Source organism: Schistosoma haematobium, chromosome 1 (genome assembly GCF_000699445.3).
Source record: "Schistosoma haematobium chromosome 1, whole genome shotgun sequence".
Lineage (NCBI taxonomy): Eukaryota > Metazoa > Platyhelminthes > Trematoda > Strigeidida > Schistosomatidae > Schistosoma > Schistosoma haematobium.
Genome location: NC_067196.1, coordinates 69323556 through 69348467, shown reverse-complemented (window position 1 = coordinate 69348467; position 24912 = coordinate 69323556). Strand labels below are relative to the sequence as shown.

The following is a 24912-nucleotide window of genomic DNA, read 5'->3' as shown; positions in this document are numbered from 1 at the left end:
TGTTATTTGAGAATAAATTATTATTATTATATCGTAGGGTAGCTTGAACAGAAGCATCAGTTGAGTGAAGTGGAGTGGAAACAGGTTTAAATGAATGCATTTTGTTTGTAACCATGCTAGTGTAGGGATCTAGGTTCATGGTCATTGAAGAAGATAAATAATCCACGAGTTGGCCTGGAAGTCGAAGTGTCGTTCCCTAAACGAGTTGAGCTGCAGTGTATTCAATGTCAGTTTTCACTGAACTGCGAATACCGAGTAAAACGAGTTGGAGAGCATCGATCAACTGTGAAACGTCTTCAGATGAGAGTGAAGCTTTGAGCTGTCAGTGAAAGCGTTCTATCAACGCGTTTGCTTGTGGGCGGTAGGCAGTCGTTCGGAATCTCGTGGTTCTTAATGGTGTGATTAGACAACGGAAACGTCCAGGTTCGAATTGGTGTCTACGGTTTTTAGTGATGGTTGAAGGGCAGCTAACGTTCGCTACCCATCGTTCGACGAAGGCGCGGGCCAATGTCCCAGTGTAACTGTCCTTGATGGGTACTGCTTCTAGTTATCGAATGAAATGGTCTATAGAAGTTAAGATGAACATGGTGGAAACGCGCGTCGGAAGTTTTGAATGAGCCTAAAGGACATTTTTTGTGTCTAATCACCTTAGATTTCCGGCAGCCTACACAGGAGCGTGCCCACTCCCTTATATCTTTATTCATACCAGGCCAGCAACATCGTTCTGTCATGAGCTTGATGGTTTCATGAACACCTGGACGAGAGAGCTTGCACGACGTACTGAAGATGTTAGGTTGATAATTGTTCGGCACAATTGGACGATTCCTACCTGCAGATGTGTCGCATAGTAAGGTTTCCTTACTTGTTTCCATTTGGGGTTGTTGAAGATAACTCGTGCTGAAGATCAGTATATTTTTGAAGCTGGACCAGTTTAAGAAGGTCGATTCCTTGGAAACTATTTAAGGGAGTTATATGAGACAAAGGATCTGCAACTACATTGTTCGCCCCAGAAGTGTGTCGTATATCTGGAGTAAACTGCGGAATGCACTCTAGTTGTTGAGACTCTCGAGGAGAGCACCTCTCTGATGTCGACGATGCTTGTTGCATCTTAGGACCTCCTAACATTTCGAATTCATCGTCTCATTGATCGCATTCCATGTTTCCTCCATAGTAGTCCCCTCTCCTTTGAGTAGGACTTGTAAGGCTTAGAAGCGGTTGTTGAGAACGTTTTTGAATTTCTTGAGTTTGTCAGTACATCAAAGGGAGGCTGTGCTAATGCTGGCTGTCTCGTTATCCAATGCCTTTTTAGCCTTAGTTTAATCTCAGGCAAAACGAGGTAGTGACATGAATCTAAGTCAGCACCTATCTTTGTTCTCACATCTTCCATTGATCTTCTGAATTTTTTACCTATGTATATTTGACCGATCTGTTTCTCTGTAGTGTGGTGGTGTGAGACTTATGTAGCTTCGTGTGAGCATTCATGGTGATACCTGCAACCATTTTGTTGAATGCACATAGATTAGCAAATCTTTCACTATTTTCGTCCCTTTCTCCCAGTCCATATCGTCCCATGATATCTCCATACCTGGTATTGTCTATTCCGACTTTGGCGTTTGGGTATTCTACCAGATAATAAAATCTGTTCATGCACACTTCTTTACGACGACTTCAGTCCCCTATAAAACTCATCTTTATTGTCTTCATTGCCATCATTGGTGAACTCACTAAACTAGATATCGTTCGTTGTGGTCCTGATATAACGGATTGTTTCGAATATTTTCGTTACTTTTATGGTACGATAAGCTATTATGTAATACAATTATGAGACCTGTCAATGATATTACAACTAGGATTCATGCCACAGAATAAGGAGCTGGAGTGATGCTAAGTAATACTCCGTTCAACACAATTACAAGCAGCCACTCTCAGTGAGTCCGGAGTAGAAGTCAGTGAAAGGAAAGGAAATAACATATCTCATGTTCATTAGGTTGCATCTATTTGTCTACGCTCAGCGACAAACCATATTTCGCCTTTACTACTACACATCCTTATTCGTTTTGAAGAATGCTCCGGTGATTCTGGATCCATCGGATTCACACTTTATCAGTGCTCCTCGTGCTTCTTTGGACGGCATCAGTGCAACTCCTCGCGTATGAGGAGAATTTTCTCCCTCGTGACCAGAGCGTAACGCCATCCCTCCAAAAGCTAATAATCTCTGTTCAGCTTCAGCTCAATGAGCTTCATTTAACCGGAGCACTGTCAGATTGCATTTCACCATTTTCCTAGCCGTTTAACTGGCCCTGCCGATCTTCTCTGTTATCCAGACATTCCACGTACCCGTGTTAATTGTCCCCTTGGTCGTTAGAAAAGACATTGACTTCAGGGTTTTCGAAGAGTCTAGGTTTTCACTGCGAGACTTCAGAATTCTTTCAAATGAAGATCCTTCAACACCCAGGGTGCAGTTTAAATGGTTCAAATGACTTTTCGATATGGAAAGCTTACCCACGGTACAGGGTTGCTGACTCTATGATCAACTCTTCTTCTTTATCCGGGCTTGATGCCACAATGACCCTAGAAAGTCCATGGTCAGAGTTGGCCCGCAAGGGTGTCAAGTGCCTGTGTGGATTGAGTCAGACTGTTTGAGTTGTAATGTTAAATTTTTCATATTGTCTTATTCTCGTGAAAACCAATGTAAAGTTTACCTGATCAATAAGGTTACATCATATGTTACGGACAGGTAACTACACGAAACATGGTCTACGATTCTTTACTTCATCCATGGTACTACGATTGTTCAATTATGGTAAAGGCCGTTATAAGTGCAATTTTCTATGCTGCTTGAATAATAGACCTATTCCACAATTTTGGACTTAACATGATGCCACTACTTAACCTATAATAGCTTATGTGGAAGTCTCATCATTATGTATGCTGACTCGTCCTATCGTGACAGTCGGTGATATAATGTTTAGCACTTCTGAAAGACACACTTGAGCTGGGGGTAGAATGATATATTCAATGTGGGAAGGAATGATTTACACAGAGTGACCACGCCTAAATGGTTAAACCATTCCATTTCGAATCCTGTTTGCTCATTTACTACTTCTGATGTCTCTATGCTAAGTGTTGATTGTAAATTTTCTCATTCTATGCTCGGCTTCTAAAATCGTGTGGTTGAGAAATTCCATCATTTCACGATCATAACTATAGGAGATTAATGTGGCAGCATTATTTTACTCCTGTGAGTAACTAATGCACGTGATCTGTTTGGATGGTCAGTTTTCTAGAGTTGGATGTAAATTGTCTGACCTCCTGGCTTACGTAAAGCCACACCACAAGGTTGATACCTAACCGAGCTTATGCATTTTTGATGATTAAATGTACTGGTTTCTTAGGTGAATATGATGATGAAACAAAACCCTGCCGCATCGTTGGGATGCATCGGTAAAAACATATTAAATAATCACAGCGTGAGACCATTGCTAAATTACCTTTCTATGGTGGGTCACTTCCCAATATGTATTTGACATACTTGGCCTTGATGCTGTTCAGTAAACTGTTCAGTGTTCAGTGGTTCTTCACGTTGCACGGACGACTTATATCATGACTACTAAAATCCAGGCAATATTCGTTATGCATTTAGGTGAAATGACATTAGCACCATTGAGATTTCTTCGTATAGAGTTACCTAAAATTGATTTCTGGATGGCTTCCTGTTTGTGCTTGCATCTTTTGAATTATTACATCATGTCATTCCGTGTGCGGTATGTTGAGAGACTGAAATAGAGACGAAGACACGAGATGTGCAACCCAGTACAAACATTTTTATTACGTCACCGAAGCTTTTCGCATTAAGTACAAATTAAGTATCGTTCTTTCGTCAACATGACTACATAGTTCGATAGTTGAAAGGGCTTCCAAAATTGAAGTTGGAATGAGTTTGAACTATTTATGCAAAATTTAAAAACGAGTTGGAAAGATTTTTCATAAGAGACGTAATATAACAATAACTCAAATAACCCCTCAAAGCCGCAACACTTTCAAAATTCGCCTATTTACTTCTATGACTTACTTGTTAATCTGAGCTGCGGATTAACCAAGTGTATTTTGCAATGTTGCCAACGATTGTGCGTAGTGGTAAATAAATCTTTTAAATAAAATTACCGTAGCTACTCAAAAGTGATGCTGACCTCACTAATTTTACTGGACACACCTATCTGAAAGCGCTCGTTCGTGCATATGCACCAGATCACGAGTGGGTACGTCGTACTACACATCCCTTGAAACTATTGGCTGGCTTAGAGTAAATACTTACCACATATATCTCCAAACCCACTCATTTCTGACTTCTGATATGACTGGGTTGGGATACTTCGATTATAAAGGTGTGACTTATAAAGGCAATGTAAAAACTATTACATATTGCATCTCTAATCCTATTCAACATGCATGCATCACAGAATAAGCCAGGCAGTGCATATCCTTAAAATCTGTCGAGCAGCTTTAAAAATAAAACCTACCTGCCAGCCAAAACAGGGAACATTTTCAGCCCACCACTAAGTACTCTAATGTTGTACAAGTTAACTAAGGATATGCCGGATTGCGCAGCCAAACATTTGAGACAAAAAATGTCTGATATAGTGAAAAGTTTGAGAGCGATACTGGAAACTATGCTAACAAGTAATCCTTCGAAATGCCTATTGTAATCATCCAACCAACAGAAAAATGTCATGTACGACAAATGATAACATGTAATATGCATCCAGTCTGTATTTTTATCACTGGGCCTGTGAATCATATGTCTGGATTCCACACTAACCCAATTTAATTATGATAAAGGTCCATTCCACATGGTAAGAGAGCACAGTGCCGCAGTCCAGAATGTGTAGTAGATGACTCCCTCCTAATCAAACTCAAGTCCTGGTGTAATAGGGGTAAAAGCCTTATAATAAGCGACTTTACTGCACCGAATACAAATTGAGTAGACCTAGAAATAGGGTCATCGACAACGTCATTTGATTGCAAACTGTTCGAAAGCTTCATTGAACTAGTTTTATTACAGTACATTAGAGATCCCACCAGATATGACTTAAGAAGCTCATCGTCTCTCTTGGACTTAATCTTCACACACGGTGATGACGTCCGCCGGATGAATTTCCTACCACTTCAAGGGAGAAGTGATCATGCAGTCATCTTATTCAAGTTCATAGCTGACATTGCCTGTTAAACAGTTGCGCCGGCCCGTCCTAACATATGGAAGGCAGATATGGAGGCAATTAACTCTGCAGCATCGGCTGAAAACTGGATAATCGACTCAGAGACATCAGTAGAAGAGAAATTGACTCATTTCAGACAGTTATATAATCAGGTGACCCACCCATACATATCCCGAACAGTCCCAAAGAAGAAGAAGAAGAAGAAGCACGGTCATTCCTGGATAGGCCGGGATATTCGACGTTTGCTAAGAAAAAATAAGAAATGTTGGAACGTTGCCATCAGCCTTGGCGCAGTAAGCACTGTGGAACGTTACAGGGCGGTAAGAAATAAATGTATAATTAAATCCGGGAAGCTCAGGGAAAATATGAAGTGCAGTTGGCACAATATGCACTCAGTCAGCCCGAGAGACTATTCTCGTATATAAATTACGGAACAAGGATGCATCATTGGATTCCCACCCTAATTAATGAAGGGAGTGAATCCGAAATGATAGAGGATGGTCACGAAAAAGCAGAAGCAATGGCAAACTCTTTTGGGGCAGTTTCACCCTGGATCCTCTTCTAGAGGAAGGACTAGACCCAAATACAAAGTCGACATGCCGGCTGCTCACCGTGGACTTCGAACAAGACGATGCACTTGAGGCTCTTAACACCTTACATACGGGAAAGTCAACAGCACCGGATGAACTAAATCCCCCAAATCCTGAGGCGGACTGCACAATATATTTCAGCCCCACTAACTGCGATATTCAATATGTCACGTGACCAAGGTGTGCTACCCATTGAGTGGATGGATGCAATCGTCATTCCTATACATAAAACAGGATCAAAGCAACTTCCATAGAACTACAGACCTGTCAGCCTCACCAGTGTCGTAGTTAGAATACTGGAAAGAATAGTCAAAAAGACCATAGTAACATTTGTGAAACACAACAACCCCCTAAAGGGAGAACAATATGGTTTCACGAAAGCTTTATCTTGCACAACAAACCTTCTTTAAGCAAGGGAGCAATGGATAAAGGTTCTAGAGGATGGAAAATTAGTGAATGTTATCTACATAGACTTAAGCAAAGCATTTGACAAGGTGACAATAAATAGAGTATTATTGGAGCTAAAAAATCTTGGCGTTGCTGGACCTTTCCATAAATGGTTTAAAACTTTCCTTGTAGGTCGTATACAGAAAGTACGAGTAAATTAAGAGTGCTCCACCTGGAAACCAGTAATATATGGAATACCTAAAGGTCCTGTCCTAGGTCCCTCACTTTTTATATTGTGCGTAAATGATCTCTCAAGCGTGTTATTATACGCTGACGATGTAAAAATCTGGAGAGAAATAAAAAGAAACTCAAATAGATGTGCACTTCAGGTAGACTTAAATATTGTGATTAACTGGTCTAAAGAGTGGTTAATAACTATTAACGCGGCAAAGTGTGTCTACATGCACTTTGGGGATACAAAAGTAAATAGGTACACATGTAGATGAACGATAGATCTTTTTAAGTATATTTTTAACGAGATCGTCGATCGAGATTATTTCCTTTATCCTCTAGGTACACCTAACAAAATTGTAGTCACAAATAAACAAATATCTTGAAACAAATAAGCTCTTTCTGAATTAATCAAAGACTCCTGGTACAATTAGTTACCACGCAGAAAATGTGCAGCATAAGGGAAGTGACTGTACCCGTGGTCTGGTCTCACGAGGATCCTAGGGTGGCAGTCAGTCATGATCTTAAGACCACAGCCCATTGCCGGGAAATTAAAGCTAAGGGTTTTAGAAACCTATGGGATTTAAGACAGACATCCACTAAGTTTGATACTGCCATGTTCACTACAGTATACACAATCTTAGTGAGAACTGAGCTTGAGAACTGCGCTTAGGCTGCAAGCCTCTGTTTAAAAGATGACTCGGATATCCTGGTAAACGTACAGAGGGCAGCTACCCGTGCAATTCCATAACTCCGGGGTTTACCATACAAAGAGCGGCTTGAAAAGCTGGACCTCCTTACCCTGTCCTACTGCAGAATAAGAAGCGATTTGATTTTGATGTTAATTATACTAAAGAATGATTTTGGACCTAACATATTTTCTCTTTTTCTTCCCACTAGATCTAGACATCTCAGAGGACATAGCAGGTGAGTAGAAAAGCCTAGATCGGATAAAATACATTCAATTGACTGATTCAAGAGGAAACAAGACACTCACAGAAGCATACTAGAAAAGGAACAACATAAGCCGTAGGCCTTCAGTCCTTACTATATAATTCTGAATCTGGTGTGTTTTAGTTTCTCGAAGACATTTACCTTCTCAAGGTTGCCCGTCAAAGGTTTTCTGTCAGAGGGTTCGGACATCACTTCACAATATATCCATAGACTGTATGAACTGATCTGATTTGTCTTACACTGTGTTTGCCGCAGATAAAAATGACTAAGGGACGATCAATATGCATGTCGTAAGCATGGAATTTATTGCATCATACATATTGGCTTTAGGCAATTGATTCTGTTTACTCTCATTCATGCCACTTTAACTGCATATGAAGCATTTCTCACAAAAACGTTGGAGTTTTAATTCATTCCCGTCATCACTATGCAACTAGATGGGATGGACTCACTTATTAGTTGCTACGTTGACTCACTTCAGATCCTTCCTTTGGAAATACAGTCCAGAATAACCGCATACCTTCAGTCAGATCTACAACAACGTCACTTACTAGCGCTAGCTAGGCGCACTGTGGATGAAATGCAAAAGTCCATGGAGCATAGTACCAAAAGGAAGCATTTGGACCAACTCATATATGTTTTAGTTGCGATCCAAAACATATGCGACCGTCGAATCAATGATCTGGATGAAGTAAGTCCAAAAATTTGCTGCAAATGTCTGACGTTTACTTAGGAATCTCTGTAGAACTTGTCTAATATCTATTCTCGGTGGTTTTCCTATTACTGACTCATCGACTATGAACGAATTCACATACTCGGCTCTCCTTCACTCCAAGTGTGAGGCCTGGTGATATTATTCGTTTTTCCAGAGCTTTATTAAGTAAATCTGGATTCACACCTGCTATCTAGTGTCCGGAAGTCAAGCATCATAACCACTGAGTCACCGTCTCACAATTTTTCTCTTCCGGGTGTTTGACTGGCATTCTGGCTTTCGCACTAGATAGAAAAATAAGACACCTCTGCAATTAATATCACCCAATAGTTACTACTGTGTTTGACCGAATGGTATTTTGAAAACTTAGAAGGGTCGAAAGACAGGTTGCTTGTTCAGTTTCTGAATAAGCGATCATATGTAATTGTGTGTGGGAGCTAGTGCAATTAACAGAGACATCTAACACAAAGAAGTTGTTATGATAACCGTCTGCTACATCTTTCCTGCGACCACTAGTTTTCTGGGAAATATCAAGTTCAGGTTAAAGGTCTAATATTGTCGCTTTGGAGTAGAGGTTGTTTCGGGGTTCTGGAATATGTGGTCAATTCCAGATAGTGTCAGTTGACCTACCCTCAGTCAGTCAGTCAGCCACAACGTAGGACCAGGCACATATATGCATCGGTCCAAGTTGCCATACCCTGGTAAACACAAAGTGAATACACTGCTTATTTCAAATGTCAGTGTCAACTATTTAATTGAAACAGATTCAGGTGGCACCTGAAAAGCAGTCAGCCAGGAGAAACATTAAACGTGTCTTATGTGCATCATCTGAATTCACTTCATCAATACAAAAAAAGTAATTACCAAGATAACTACTGAAGTGGTACTAGCAGTTGTGGTAGTAGTAATAAAATCTTTAGTAAAGAAGACATGATGTGACGAGTTCGGAAGCTTATCACGATTGGCTCTGAAAGTGGCAGTTGTGTAGACCTAATATTAATCCTGGCACAGCGTGTTGTTTATCTATCGTCGAAACAAACTGACTCAGTCGTTAAAGCGTTTAACCAAACCATTAATTCAAACATCCAAATTCTATCCCTACCCCCAAGGACCATTTCACGTAACTAGATCTGACGCGAAAATATTTACATCAAAGGAGAGTAAACAAATCCGTTTTATTGGTTTTCTAGATATAATTTGTAATGAAAATAAGAAACTAAAGCCATAGGTAGAACGCTTTTTGGGAACGTCCAACTAGTCGTTAGCTACTCCCTATCCACCCACAAATTGGATGTTAATAAAGTCATTATCAAAGTAATCAACCAATGTTGAAAAAACACCAAGTACCATAACTATGCACAACATCCCAAACTCAGAATTAACACAATACTAACCGCCTCCAAAATGGGCTATATTTGTTACTAGGGGACGTTCAATGTAATGGGACACCAAGATACTCATCACTTGAAGAAGGACAGTTGTGGAAAAACAGTAAAAGACAAAATTTAGATTCAGTACGCGATTAGGAAGTGTTGAAGAATACAGTTCACAACCAATATACATTCTGCTCAATACGAAGGTACATCTTATTGTTTTTGAGTAACATTAAAAAGTACAGCAACATAATTACTGATTTTTGAATTCACGTCTAATTATCCCCCCAAACTATTAAATCACATGATCTTCAAGAGTTTAAGCTAAGAAGCTAATCGAAAATAACTTTACTATTTTTCAGAGCTGTTATAAGTTGAACCCCTTTGTTATTTACACACATGTCAGTAAGTAATGAACAATATGGAGAGTTGTTAAGACGACGCTTGTAAAATATGTCAAAACTGTGAACCTGGTGTTTCTAAGTGAAAGCACTTAGTACACTGTTTTGAATGTTGCCTTGATGATTAACACGTTATAGGTTAAAATAATCAACAAGGTTCTCATAGATAAGTGATGTACGATAATATGGTGTGTTCGACTAATGGCTTCTCACGAAACGGTTTTTAAGCAAACTCACCAGTGAACTGATGAAAGGACAACATATCCCAACAGAATGGAATCCTTTTAGTAAAATGATGTGCCCGTTGACAAAGTCTGACTCATGATCACTGTGCAATTATTACCTAGCTTGAAGTATTCTACTACGATTTAGAAAGGTGATAATTTCACACCATACATAATTTTTAGCAAAACATTTGTTCCCTGCAGTTATCTCGTTCATGCTACTTATTAGTATCACAGATTTTTCTTTTAAAATCCCCTAGCAATGAAATGCTCCGATAAATAATTACTTTTATGGGGTATTCCCGCTCACTTAAAACTCAAACACTGGGCATGTTATTCACAACACACTTCGTAGAAATGTTAAGTTTTTTTGTGTCACTGTGTACTCTTCGTTCCTCGACCTCACTCATCCCTTAACTTGTACTTAGGTTTCCACTGCAGTAAATAATAATAACCTCTCTCTCTCATCACTAAATTGCTGGATGTGCTGGTGTAAAATGTAGTTATGATGCACATTAAGGATTTTAACTTATCGATGACTGGTTCAATGATATGTTTACCACTTTCACCCAACTACTTGTTGTTTCTCATTTTGCTTAATTATTTCTTGAGAATATGAGATTGTGTCTTAGACTTGCCAAATGTCAAGGAGTTGACAACTAGATTTGTCACTGTATGCTAGTTGTCATGAGCTACCGTATATAACTTTTTAAATCTATGTAAATTACGAAATTTGATATTTTTTTCCACAAAAAATTTTCATGTCTGATTTTACCACAATCCTTTTACACTTTTTGAAATTTTGTTTGAAAAATTTATTCAGTTAGATGAAGTAATTGAAACCCATTCTTTAAAGCTGATGAATGCTAAAATGAAAGTTGATACAATCGATCCTCAACGTACTCGTTCAAATACGGAAAATGTCCCTGAAAGTGAAGTCGATACCAGTGATCTAGAAGTGTCTAATCCCCAATACAATTGCAATTTACTACGGCGCAACTTATCTCAGGAATCAAGTTTCGATAAGTGCACTAGCTACTCTATACCAAACACACGATGTAGTGATGTAAGCATACGAGGTAAAGAACGCTTCCCATTACGTGCTGTTAGCACTAATAGTCGAACTGCATCACGTCGATCACTGAATAAATGGGTTCCCGGCGTTCATCGCTTCAAGCCTGCTAATTCAATGGGCAATAGAAATGCCAACAACTCTCTAAAGTCCAAAGGTGATACTAACAATAAGTCAACAAATAGGACTTCAGTGGAACTCAAACAACATAAAGTGGGTGTAACATATACTCGTTACTCTCGAAGTCAACAACAGAGATTCAAAAGTCATCGTGTATTGCCAAGATCACTTCACCCGAACCGTGCAAGACCTCAGTACTTAGAGTACGCTATGCTGAGACATGGTTCTCGGAAGAGAAGAAATACGGTGTCGAAATATACTAATCCCGACTCTTCTCGAAATTGTGAGGAAACAAATCTCGTAGGTAGTGTGAAGCGACGACATGAACAAAGCCATCCTAGCTTTTACAAAAACGACAATTGTTTTGGTTCATCTAGTAAATCAATAAGTGATTTAAATATTGAAGATAAAACAGAAGAGAGTGATGTATATACCCTACTTAGTTTAAAGAGCCCAAAAAGGTTGGGAGATAGGTCATCTGATTGGAATAGCAGTTATAATGAAAATGAAAATGTGGCTGATGTAGATTGTAGTGACAGCAATGGTCATACCACATATGACATGGGATGTGATCAAAACTGTTCTTCGCAGGAAACACAAGTCATCAGAACACTAACTAATCAACTAACAAACGCTCAAAGTGGTGAACCAGGTCGTCAAAAGATGTATAGACTCCGACGAGCTAGTAACAATGTACAGTCAACACAATCGTATCACAGACCCAATTCATCCTTCCCACCTGCATCACCAGAACATGGATCTAATCGCAATTGTTTAACATCTCAGAGTCTTAGCCACGGCAACACTAGGCGAGGATGTCGAAGTAATAACACCGTACGTCACAAAATGGATCTTCAAGTAAACACACGGTCTCCTCCAGGAAATTCATTTAAGTATGGATCACATGCTGATGATATGAATGCATTTCGACACAAAGTAATATCGGAAAACAGCCCTAGTCATAGTATGAGTGAAGCAAGCGTCAGCCCAGATGAGCGTCTGTATTGTATATGCCAAAAAGTATCATTTGGCGATATGATAGCTTGCGACAACAAGTTCTGTGAGGTTGAATGGTTTCACTTCTCATGTGTAGATGTCCGGGTTCAACCTAAGGGTAAATGGTATTGCCCTTACTGTCGAGGAGAGTCTTCGAAAATAAAAAGATCCGATATCTAGTGTCGTTTTCACCCCCCCCCTTAGAATCCATTATACAAATAAGGATTTTACAAAAGCCAAGTCGTGGAGGTAATGCATAATTATTATTGTTTCTTCAAGTAATATTAAAAATTGACTTTCCCCAAACCTTCTATAACTTTCCTGGTTTCCAGTAATTTTGAACGAGCTTTTTGGTATGCTTCTGAATATTGAATAAGGATGTATATTAAAGTATAACCTACTTATTATCGTTGAAACATCCATGTGTGCAAGTGCTATCCTGTAAAAACATTCTTTATTAATCTTCAAATAGAAACTACCTACCTTCTTTGCTTCTCATCACCCGTTGTTGGACATCTGCTCATGGTCCTGTATAGATTGGACCTGCATGTAAAAAAAACTCAGTTTCACTTCTCACGACAAAACTGCTTTTTATTCTGCACAAATTTATTATTGTTACCTACCATTTAGTATAATTTCTGAATAGAAAATATCTTCATTCTACAAACTTTTTTGCTTACTGACAAGTGTATGGTGTATTTATAGTATCGTATCAACAAGGTAGCGAATTTCCTAATTGGAAGTCCAATTGCTAGGATTATTGCTCGTATACTAGGTAAATGCGGCAAACCGACTGACGAAGTATTAAATCTTTATCGATCGAAATAATGAGGATATGAGTTACGTATCCCTAAACACCCCCTACCTCTACGGGCCATTTAAGGTATAGTAGTAGGCTAGAAGAAAGCTCTGGGTAGCAAAACTAAGACTTGGCACCAGTTGATGAAGCCATCAACAATTGGACTGAGCTATGTTAATAGGTGTAGACCTCCCCAGCTGGGATGGTTAGACTTGGCGTGACATGGCTCAGAATCGTTCGCAATGGAATAGGTGCATTCATTCTTTGGATCAAGGTCTTGTTGCTTACTATAGTCAGTGTCACAAGCTCTTCAAAAGTAAATTTTAAAAATGTATGGATTACTATTTATCTTGTAAAAAAACGGATGGATGTCTGCAGATTGAAAATGGAGTAGTCCCGCTTGCAAACAAAAAGAACAGCTGATGGATATTGATTTAAAAAGATCACTGCAGTTAGGTAATGGGAATGTGCACAGAAGATTAGTTTTCAATAATTCTAGAGCTGTTTGGCTACTTACCAGCTTTGGATTGCACAATTTAGATTCAGAAATAGTTTTCCCGTGTTTTTTGTACGAAATCCATATTTCGCTAAGTTATTGCTCTGGAAATGTAGGGAAAGTCGTTTTAAGCAAACAAGCATGGACATCTAGTAATAAATAAAGCATTTTATAAATTGTACTAAGTGGGAGGGACTTATGTATTTAATGTTTGTACCTATAACGGTTAATTCAGAAATTCCATCCAACTTAATGACCGAGGTCTCACCATCTTAATGGCCACCAGATAAGTGAAAAGAAATATTTTTGTAAACCAACTTCAACACTAATAATTCGGTGTCGGTCCATGAGTGGAGTATTGAGTGAATTAAATTTTACTGTCGATACAAACCAGTCTACAACTACCTTAAGATGAGACACTGCTTTACATTGAAACTGGATGGTGACCGCTCAACTGTAGATTGTAAAAATGTCTTTTCAGATTCCCATCATTTTAGAATAACATTGTCGACGCTCACTTTAAATTTTGTACGTTGTTTGAAACAAACTTATTGATAATGAATTTGATTATGTCTTAGAAAATCTTCGGTGCATCCTCGTGATTGAGATCTGTGACCGCAGGGTCAGTCAGTAACAACGTAGAACTCCGTACATACGTACATCAGTTCGAGTTGCCATATCACATTAGCACAGAGATGCATTTATCGATTCAGATCCCGTAGTGTTAGATGTGGTAAGTGTATAAGCAGTAATCGGGAAGATTAGTGTTTGGAGATGTTATTTAAAGAGTATAATCCAGTGAAATAGATTTGGGAAGAGACAACGAGGAACCAGGAGATTAGAATTTGGAAGAACACAAAGAGTGGATGCACCTGCGCCATCGCAAACGATTTTGAGCTATGTCATTCAGGGTCTCTAACCATCGGTTGCTATCGTCTCGCGGATCCCAGCCAGGTAGTCTACACCTACCAACATGGCTCAGTCCACTTGTCAGTGACTTCATGGATTTGTGCCATGTTTTGGTCTGGCCGCCCCTAGCTTTCTTCCAATCTACCCCTATACCACTGAACATCGCACATCGAAGCAGTCGGTGGTTGGGCATACGTAGCACGTGTCCCAGCCATCTCAACTGATGAAGTTTCCCTACTTCATCAATTGGTTTGCCATCCTTACCTAGTACCCGTTTGCTAACAACTGCGTTACTTACTCGATGGTCCCAGGATATACGAGCAATGTGTTGAAGGCACCTATGATCAAATACTAGTAACCTACGGATATCCTCTACTCTTACTGGCCATATTTTACTGCCATAAAGTAGGATGGAACGAACTGCTGCAAAGCAAACTCGTCCTTTGGTTGGTAGACGGATATCTCGTCTACGCCATAAATGACGCAAGTTGGCAAAAGCTAGTCGATCCTTCTCTATCCGTGCTGAGATTTCTGTGACCGCAGAAGTGAGAACTAATGTAGAATATAAGTTTATGGTTTCTACACAAATTAAGCACTTATACTGGGAAGTGTGCAGCTACTGATACAATTTTGTCAGTAGTCGCATAAAAGAAAGTTTATATATAAAATGCTCCTGTTCAATGTTTTACGAACTGCGTCTTGTTAAGTGGCTTTCGATCAATTTGCGCAAGACAACAAAATGTGGTTATTCTAATGTTCATTGATGATTCGTTAAGGTATCCAGTATTTTTGGAGGACTTTGTGTTGTGAGTAAGAACCGATGTATAAGAACTATATAATCCAGCTGAAACCAGGCTCAAATGCACTAGCTTTTATTTGTGTCTAAACATCTTTCCATAATTCAAATGGTTAGTCTGTCATAACTTTTCACACCACTCAACATAGACTGTAGAAGCGATAATCATTCCCTAGTCTCGGTATGTCCATCAGCTCTCCCGCATAGTGTGTTACGAGATGATTCTTAAAAATTCGGAATTCGTTTACAAGGTGTTTTTTTTTTGTAATAAATCATTCCCAGTGAGCGAGGCAATAGCGTCTTTCATTTGAACGGGAAAGCTTCATTTATTGAAATCTACAAAAGTCAATTTAATTGGAAGGATTATATGTTGATTGCATTCATGATCATTATCGATAAACCCAACAGAGTAAACGTAAAATTATCAGTTCACCTATAATTTGACAGGCAATATTAAATGTAAACATGACTTCTCAGTTTTAAGAGCATTATCCATCTAAGAAAAAGTTTCAGCGTAGCATCGTTTACTAATTTCATGTTGGGATTTTCCATCAAGTATGTAATCGTGTTGCGTTTCATACTCACTTCAAATGATCCAGGTATTTTGGCAAATGTGGGGTCCTCTAGTTGGCATGTTCCACCTATAAAAAATCTTCTTAGTTCCTCTACAACAGAATCTCCTACTGGGCGCCAACAACTCACAACAATTGAGTGAGCACCTGCAAAAAGTAAATAGTATAATTTTACGCGTCCCATTGGGCTTTTGATGTTATTAACTCACAACTCAAGAAAAATTCAATGATAATCGATACTCTGCCGAACTTCATATATTCGTAATATTTCTGTCTCCACATCATAACGTTTATTAAATCAATGTACCAAAACATGTCACTTTTTAATAAGTCACAATGTTAAGTAGTCAGAAATAGCTTTAGGCTGCGAAATCCAACTAAAATGGGCTGAGTTCTAACGGATCGTTAACTGTCATGCTGTCAGCTAATATGGAGTTTTTTCTTTGCAAGAAACATTGGAATGTCCTAGAGAAGCACCAATGTACAAGTATTAATCATTCTTTTATTTTTTTTTGTGTACATTTCATGCTTCAGTGACATGACTTTTGAGTCAAGTGGGTTACTATAGACAGTCAAATGGAATTAATCAAGTTGCATGTCACAAATGTCTGAGATGTTTTTGCGTGTATTTATTCAAGATTACTTGACATTTTAGTATTCGCAAGTGTTTCCTAGTCAGAGTCTATGAAACCGAGCAAATTTATTTAATCTTACCAGCAATGCGCGGAAGTTCTGTGAATCCATACCCTTCAGTTCGACTCCGAGTCCAAAAGTCAAGCGACTGGACTTCAAAATACAGTGTAGGCCATATTGAAACTGGTCCTTTCGTTAAGTCTAGAAGAGGATTAAAGTGTTTTAAACATATCTCTGTAAATAAAGTTGGTGGTATTTACTCCTACATGATCTGTTGCTTAGAAACGTATATCACTCATCTTGGTTTCAAGTTTTCATTTAGTCATTACCGGTGTTTTCACAGTGAACTGTTATTTAAAACATTTCTTTTATTAATTATGTGAAAAACTACACTTCCAAACACTTTATGTATTCTGTTGGTTTGATATATTATTTCTGCATTTTTTTAGCCTTAGTTCCGCCTGATTTAAAAAATATTATTATTATTATATCGGATCTCAAGGGGCTGCTTTTTCAAAAGATTTCCTATTATTCACCATTTTGTAAAATAAGATCTAGATAGATGAAAATGACGTCCACGTAAAGTCACAGACAATAATTTGATTATCCTTGGTTTAGTGGATGGTTTGTGCGATCGACAAAGAATAGAATAAACTCACACCATTTAAAGTTGAAAGTAAATGACTCTTAATTCCTCTTGCAAATGCTTTTTATTCATGAACCTCATTCTCTTCCATTATATATTTATATTTTTCACTAGGATATAGTATTAAGGTCGTTGTTTCAATTACACATTCTGAGATCTTCATACAGTATCCATTCGTACCATATTGAATAAAGCGAGTATTTTTGACATGTATTTACGCTAAACCAGTGCTGGCATGCTCAGATAAAAATATGACATTATTTAGGTCAATATTTCTTGCATCAGTTCATTATAAATTTCGATCAGGGCGACGGGTGTGAACTTCGTTCAGTGGGACGATTGTATTTCCCGCATCCATTAAACTGTATCAAGTACTCGACGAAGTTTCCCCTATGTGTTATATTATTGAGTGTAAAAATTAGTACGTAAGTTACTGTATTTTGGTCCAATGACGACTTGTTTGAAGACATATTTTTGGGAAATAATGAATCTTAATTCCATCAGTGTTTTGTGTTTTTAATTCGCGCTGTGGGAATTGCAGTTGTTCCCGTTTCCAAGTAAAAGCGGTAAGATTGCGGACACAACCAAGTCAACATACACATTAACAGAGGAAATATAACAAATACATTATTGGTTTATACAATTAAATATAATTTTTTGGAAGTGTGCAACAGTTTGGCAATATCCTGTTATATATTAGTTTTACTTACCGATACTTATTTCAGGTTTATATGTTAGGTCAAATTCGATCGGATGCGAAAACATAATTATTTCTTCCTAAAAGAGATAATTTCAGAATGTAAAAGTAACAAATTGTTAGGAAATAAGTTGTCAGAGTCAGTCGATTTATTTCAATCAGAAAGGTAACAAAGTTTGTATTTCACTTTCGTAGAATTTCTTCCTTTACAAAATATCGAACTCTTTCAATGCTTTCCAAAAATCTCAGTTGGAAACTTCGATACATATGCATACCATGATGATTCTGTAGAAGGAGCCTACAGTTAAAAATCAGTACAAATCATATTGGATAATCGAAATGTAACGATTTAGTCTGCATACCATCATTAAAATAAACTAAGATATTTTATATCTAATCCAATGGTATACAGATATCAGAGTTGACTTACGTTTCCATAATTTTTGATAGAGGCTATCTGGGAACTTCCACATAATAGCTTATGATCATACGCTTTCCAGTCTGAAATAATATGGTTCTATTAAGTACGAATTCACTTTGTGGTAATTCAAGATAATATTGTACATACAATCCAGGGTTTTCAAAGTTAGTCGCACCCACTAAAATAACTATTAAAAGATAACTTACTTATCTCTCCAGCGATAAAAAGCCTGTAACTTTGTTCATTTGGCTATGCGTATGTTAGAATTTTGATCGACTACATACCATTTCAAAATGTTTGCCGATGGAGGCACATAAGTGAGAATATTTTCGAAGTGTTATCTACATATTGAGTTAAAGTTACGTTCTAAATCCACCTCTTTATCCATGTTTCTTATTTTCTGTTTGTCCAGATCAGACATTTGAAGTGAAATATTTTCCAACGTAAAATAATATGACCCTAAGAGTATACATTTGCCAGTAGCAGATTAAACCTTTTTGTTTGCTTTTTATTCTGTACTTAACAGACCCGCGAGTAAAATCAGGTTTGCAACGTAAAAGTCCATTAGAATCAATAGTTATCTTGCAGAGGATTTCTTCATTGCCCATATAAAGAGGCGATAAGTCTGCAGCATCATTTGGAATATCACTACTTAAATCGGCCATTATATACATCTCTTGGGTTATTCTAGTAGGTAGATGACTAACGTATCTATAATAGTCAGGAGGAAACTCCAACAACATTTCATTTGTTGGCATAGGACTTCAGGTTTCGACACTGATTAATTAATACTTACTTCGATAGATTGTCTAGTTTTAACTGGATGTTAGATCTTCGTTTCTCAGGATATGAGATAGTTCCAATGCCATCCACGAATATCTAAGAAAATCTATAACAAAAATATCACATACGCCTCTTTCTACTGATATTTCGTCCTTATGGACATAAGTAAATAATCTTTTTGTTGGGAATCCTGAACCTCTTCGTATATTTTTAGAATAATTCGGACTCACTTCATATTGCTTATTTCCTTGTTGTAAAGTAGTTGCGTTTCAGTCGTACAATTTTTCCGGTCCCTATAAAGAGCCTTTTCTTTCTACAAAATTGGAAGTTAGATATGAAGATTTCGTAAAAGCATCAAAAAGTTGAAAAAATACATCTTATATATATTAATCGTTGTAATGCAATATCTGGGAGATTATGTTTTCTAAATATAGATGGGTGCTAATGCTTCAATTGCTGTCTTCACTGAAATATAGTGCTACCATAATCATTAAGAAACATTGATCTTCAAATATTTTATTACTATATATTATTTTATTTGGACCCATAAACATTGATACAAGGGGGCACTAAATACATATGTGCCACACAATAATAATGGGGCCAGTAGCAGTTATCATTGACTTATATGAGGGCTGTGATGCTGCCCGGGTGCCCAAACTGAAGCAGGTGGCTTCGTTGGGGGTCCACACCCCAAGCCTTTGATCTGAAGGTAGATCTAGTTCTATAGCCATAAATCTTAATCTAGCTTTATTTGAAAAGGAGAGCGAGGTAATGTTGCATTGATGTTTTAGCTTCATATCACTGGAATGTAGTAGTGCACCCATTGTTCAGAATAATCCACTCGATTCTTATGTTGAACCTGTTTCTCGCCTCAAAATATACAAAGATATTCTTTTTCTAGTTTTCTTTGTTAATTTTAGTACGTACCTTGTCATGGGGAACACACTTAGTTTATAGTGACACACAGGAACTGTCGTAGTTAGCAATAACATCAAGCATCCAATAAGAAGTAATCGATGCACTTCAAGTGTTTGTTGTGAGTTTGCCATTCGGAATATCCTAAACTTGGTCACCAACTACATCTGGTTATCATCTTTATATAGGTTTCTCACTGTGTGGCAGATTATTTGTAGACACCTGATACTGCTGGGTCGTGAAATGCGGACGTTACGAATTAATTTCATTAAAATTTACACGTAGATTTCTATTGGTTTGATAAATTGAGGTACTAGGTGAAGCAATACCTAATCTTAATCCAATAATTCTTTTGTGGACTGCATTACGGGTTTCCAGATTGAAACATTCAGAGTTCTTAAATCATCACCAGATATACAAGTACAATTTCAAAAGTCAAAGTGCTGAAAACTAATGAAACTAAGAAATCAAATAAGTTTCGTGAAAGCTACATTTCAACCTATAAAGGCACTATCCTGATCACAAGATGTACGTAAAAACTTGAGGATTCATAGTTTAAATGATCGAATTCGCGTATTAGTAACTTTGTACTTCCGTTCTAATGATTAAGCTTTTCGAGTCGATAGTTGAACTCTGTTACTTTCAAAAGTCACTTCATTACCTTACATGAATCAATAAGTACACATGTGAAATATTGTAGAGAATATATCTTTGGGAATTTCTCATATATTTTGCAAATTCCAAGACGGAGCACCGTGCGAAAGCTATGACAAATTTCTATACAACGTAAAATGCCGACAGTACATCATTATCAACGCTAATGTAGACGTTCTCTGATATTAGGGGATGGACTTTGAGGAATAATAGCATTACTTCTATTGCTTAATAGGGGTTCAGATGCGTCGATAGCATCAAACTCTGTGAAGACTATATATTTGTCGAGTAACTCTACTGAGTCATCCATAAACACATGCTTGTACCACACAATTTTGCCAATGGTTACTTCTCGACAAAATTGGCAAATAGTATGAGTGTTTGGATTTCCTATAGCGTAGACACAAAAACTGCATTGTGATGGATAGGCATTTATTTGCAAATTAATTGCGCCCCTTTAGTTGCCGAAGTCGTTACTGGTACCTTTTCTGAAGAGCTCTAGAAACCACAGATTATAAAGATTGAGTCAAAGGAGACACGAATAGTGTTGATGGTCAATCGTAAGTTGTAATTCCTACTCGTTATTGAGAATAATACATTTATCACGGAAAACGTCTGATGACGGTCTTTCTTATCGCTTATAAAAGCTTGTATAGTAGTTTTCTGGATATAAGTCATGACTCGTTACTCGATAAGTTTCAAGATTACCAAAAACAGAAAAAGTGCATGCACTAACGTATGATTCACAATATATTTGAAAGTCATTGAAGTGCACCCCAGTCAACAATTCTTAATGCCACATAATCGAATGATACTCGACGATGTACCTAACCAAAACTAAATTGCATTCACTTGTTAGGTACCACGTAACTAAATGGATGAAAAACTTCTTGGTTTTTCATAGTTGCTTGAGGATCAGATCGGTTTTTCTGTGCCTACTTTCCAAAACCTCATGAAATAAGATGATTCTCCAGCTTAAGGCCATATATACCTACTAAACAATAAATTTAAGTTTACATAAACTTATATTTGGAATATATTCCATACAGCTTGGTAAAATGTTTTACCAAGCTGTATCTCAGACACTTCTTGTGTGGACACATCTCTCTTAATTTTTTTAGAGTTTTTTTCACAAAACAATTCACGTTACTAACAACATTTTTACTCTTGAACACACTTACTGGACTGAAAATCTTTTCCTGCCAATGAAACACATACTCTTCTTCTAGATACTGCTCCTCTGCCTTACTCCGCCGACAGAACAATTTAACCCTGATTTAGAAAATTATTCTATTTGATACCTAATGGAAAAATTCCGCAAAGGACCAGTTATAACATAAGTTTCAGAGTCAAATCCATCCATGACTGCTTCGCGCGCCCAAATAAAGGATCTCTGTGGCAACGACAGTTAACGTTGTGGAGATGGTTGATAAAAACTGATTCCGTAGGAAATTTTCTTATAACCATAATCTCAGTTCGCATAGGCCATTGTTATTGACTACTTTAACACTAGTAACGGTAAGACAGAAGCGACCGTCGGCTTGAGATATTTGTTTATTCAGTTCGTTGGAACGATAGTTTTGTTTGGGCAGTTGTAGTTATCCGGACGGTGACCAAGCAAAGAATTTGTATCCATCTTATCATTAAATTTAAGTTATTGCCTAAGTATGACTCTTCAGTTACATTTTGGGTCCTCTCACATGACACGCCTGTGGAGGTATATCAGATTCAGTTTGGGAAGGACAGGAAGCCTGATGGCCTGTGTTAGTCCTGGCAATGGTGGTCTCTCAGTTGATCCAACTTTATTTTGAAAGATTCGACGGATGGAGCCTCAACCACGTGCTGAGGTAATGAGTTCCACTCGTTGATGATTCGATGGGAATGTCGATAGTCAGATGACAAGTAATTTGTTCTTGGTTTGTGAACTTTTTTGGAGTGTCCTTGTAAATTCTCTGTTTTGGAAGACAAGAAAACTGAGGGCATATCAAGTGCAAATTTGGCACTAAGCAATTTGAAAACTGTAATCAAGTCGCCTCTAGTTCTGCGATATGACAACGGGAAAAGGTTCAGCTTGGCCAGTCGAGGTTCATACGGAAGCTTCGCTACTCCGGGAATCAGCCTAGTTGTTGTTCTCTGAACCTTTTCCAGAAGCTCACTGTCTTTTTTTAGGCAGGGGCTGGCCGCTTGTATGCAGTACTCAAGTTTAGGACGAACGAACACTGTATACAAAGTCAAAAACGTCTTAGCGTCGACATGACTAAAAGCCATACGTATTGACCATAACGTTCTAAAACCTTTGGGGGCTATTGCACGGCAGTGTGCAGTAGTCTTGGCTAACGATGACTCCCAAGTCACTATATGTTTGGATGACAGGTAGCTCAGTGTTATTCATCGTGTATGTACCTGTACCTTGATGACCGATATGCATCACAACACACTTGGAAGTATTTATCGGCAACTGCCAGGTTTCAGACCATTCAGATAATTTCTTCATGTCATTTTGGAGTTCTAAGCTATCGCCCTTACATCGTACCGTTCTCCATATCTTGACATCGTCAGCATATAGCAAGACCGATGATGATAGTAGACGAGGAAGGTCATTTACATACAAGAGGGATAGCACTGGCCCCAAAACTGTACCCTGGGGCACTCCACTAAGCACAGTTCCCTAGCTAGATAACTTTGAGTTCACCCGTACTCTTTGTTGGCTCCCAACTAGGAAGTCTTTTATCTACATTAATAGATTGTCTCCAATTCTAACATTCCTTAGCTTATATAACAGCCGGTTGTGCGGAACCTTGTCAAAAGCTTTGCTGAAATCAATGAAGGCCACGTCTTCACATAACTTTTGGTCTTAAAGAGCTCACCATCTTTCACAGGCCACTAATAAGTTAGTGAGACAAGAGTAACCTATTCTGAAACCGTGCTGCTTCTCCGAATGGATCCGGTTTTCATCGAGATACTTAAACAGCTCCTTCCGAATAATCTTTTCTAAGATTTCAACAACCACACTAGTTAGGCTAACGGGGCGGTAATTCTCAGGTTTGTGTTTCGTACCTATTTTGAAGACAGGACTTACTATGGCGTTTTTCTTGTCTTTGGGTAAACGACCCTGCGTTACGGATAGGTTAAAGCATATACTTAAAGGGTTCGCAACGAAGTTAGATAATTCCTTCAGTAGCCTAGGATGTAATTCATCGGGCCACGTGGATTTACCTATATCAGGCTTATTTAGTAGATCATAAAATAAAGCTTTTTAAGTCTACAGCGTTGACGCTGGCCTCATTATTTTTTTCTGAAAATGCATTGCACTAAAGGCAGCCGGTCAATCATCCACAGTAGATGACGTGTGACTACGCCGTGTTGTGCTTCCTATGCATCAACTATTCAGCCCAAACCGTATATGCTTTGAAAAGTTGACCATCTCCCTAATATATCTTTGAAGAATTCAGTTCTGACTGCTGGTTTGACTGACTTTAGAATCTATAGTTGGAACTGTGATAACGACAACAACTTTGTCAAGCCCTGAATATTCATGACATTTTAGAAGTGCACTCGGCATGACATGGTACACAGAACGGAAAACTGTGAGTATGTTCCTCGCCGTAAAGTTCTATACATACTTTTACATTTTGCGATATTACTTTTGTGTTCTCAAGTTTTTTCATTCTTACCCACCAATATTGTTTTGGCCTGACAATAACAAGGCTTAATCCTGCCATGCATGAGCCATTTTCCACGAACGCAACGTAACAACCCCACGTGTACAGTTATTCGCAAAAGTGAAGAGACTGCAGTGCTAGTTTAACAGGTAAGTGACACCTAACGTGTTTACTATTGATGCTTCAGAACTTTGTGACACCCTTAAGAGGCTATCCTCAAGCATGGACTTAAAGTCGAAAGACAAAGGTTAGATCATCTCTTCCACAATATCGAAGTGTGACGTGGCTCGGCGACAGAAACCGTGCCACGTTTGCGAGAGGTCACCGGACAACGCGTTTTCAGCGAACGTCTTTTTAGATAACTCCTGTCTAAGCTTCTCCAAGAAGTGCAAGAGGTTTTCCTTTTCATCCCAAAACAACTCTGTGGATGAAATAGTTGCATCTCTCGACCGGAATCTGTAGATCATAAAAACAACAAGCGCGGGGGTTCGTCTCATTGAGGAAAGGACTCATTCAGTTCAAAGCAAAATTACAGATTACTGTAATAAAGCCATTAATAATAATAATAATAATAATAATAATATTAACACGCGTTCTCATAACACTCAGGTTGATCACAGATGATACCGCACGCGACGAACAGGACGTTA

At 38.2% G+C, this 24912-nt stretch overlaps 2 protein-coding genes across 3 annotated transcripts; one reads left to right on the top strand and one right to left on the bottom strand.

Annotated features, from left to right (window-relative positions):
- Positions 1-7509: 7509 nt before the first annotated feature.
- Positions 7510-12943, top strand: MS3_00001981 (uncharacterized protein). The gene is made up of 4 exons (XM_051209521.1): positions 7510-7591; positions 7634-7668; positions 7709-8069; positions 10912-12943. The coding sequence occupies exons 3-4, from the start codon at positions 7806-7808 to the stop codon at positions 12454-12456; spliced, it is 1809 nt and encodes a 602-aa protein (XP_051074977.1). The 5' UTR covers positions 7510-7591; positions 7634-7668; positions 7709-7805; the 3' UTR covers positions 12457-12943.
- On the bottom strand, positions 12518-21997 carry MKS1_1 (Pleiotropic negative transcriptional regulator). 2 transcript variants are annotated; one of them, XM_051209519.1, is made up of 18 exons: positions 21902-21988; positions 21782-21872; positions 19259-19341; positions 19157-19224; positions 19042-19124; positions 18739-19007; positions 18622-18704; positions 18530-18586; positions 18452-18494; positions 18361-18423; positions 18255-18325; positions 17838-17904; positions 16563-16682; positions 15862-15995; positions 13593-13675; positions 12760-12819; positions 12678-12715; positions 12518-12637 (listed from the first exon to the last, which is right to left on the bottom strand). In XM_051209519.1, exons 6-18 carry the CDS (start codon positions 19001-19003, stop codon positions 12561-12563), a joined length of 1161 nt encoding a protein of 386 aa, XP_051074976.1. In that variant the 5' UTR covers positions 19004-19007; positions 19042-19124; positions 19157-19224; positions 19259-19341; positions 21782-21872; positions 21902-21988; the 3' UTR covers positions 12518-12560. The 2 variants fall into 2 exon arrangements, with proteins under 2 accessions (XP_051074976.1, XP_051074975.1); XM_051209520.1 differs by having other exon boundaries at positions 18255-18494; positions 18622-19124; positions 19157-19341; positions 21782-21997.
- Positions 21998-24912: the final 2915 nt, after the last annotated feature.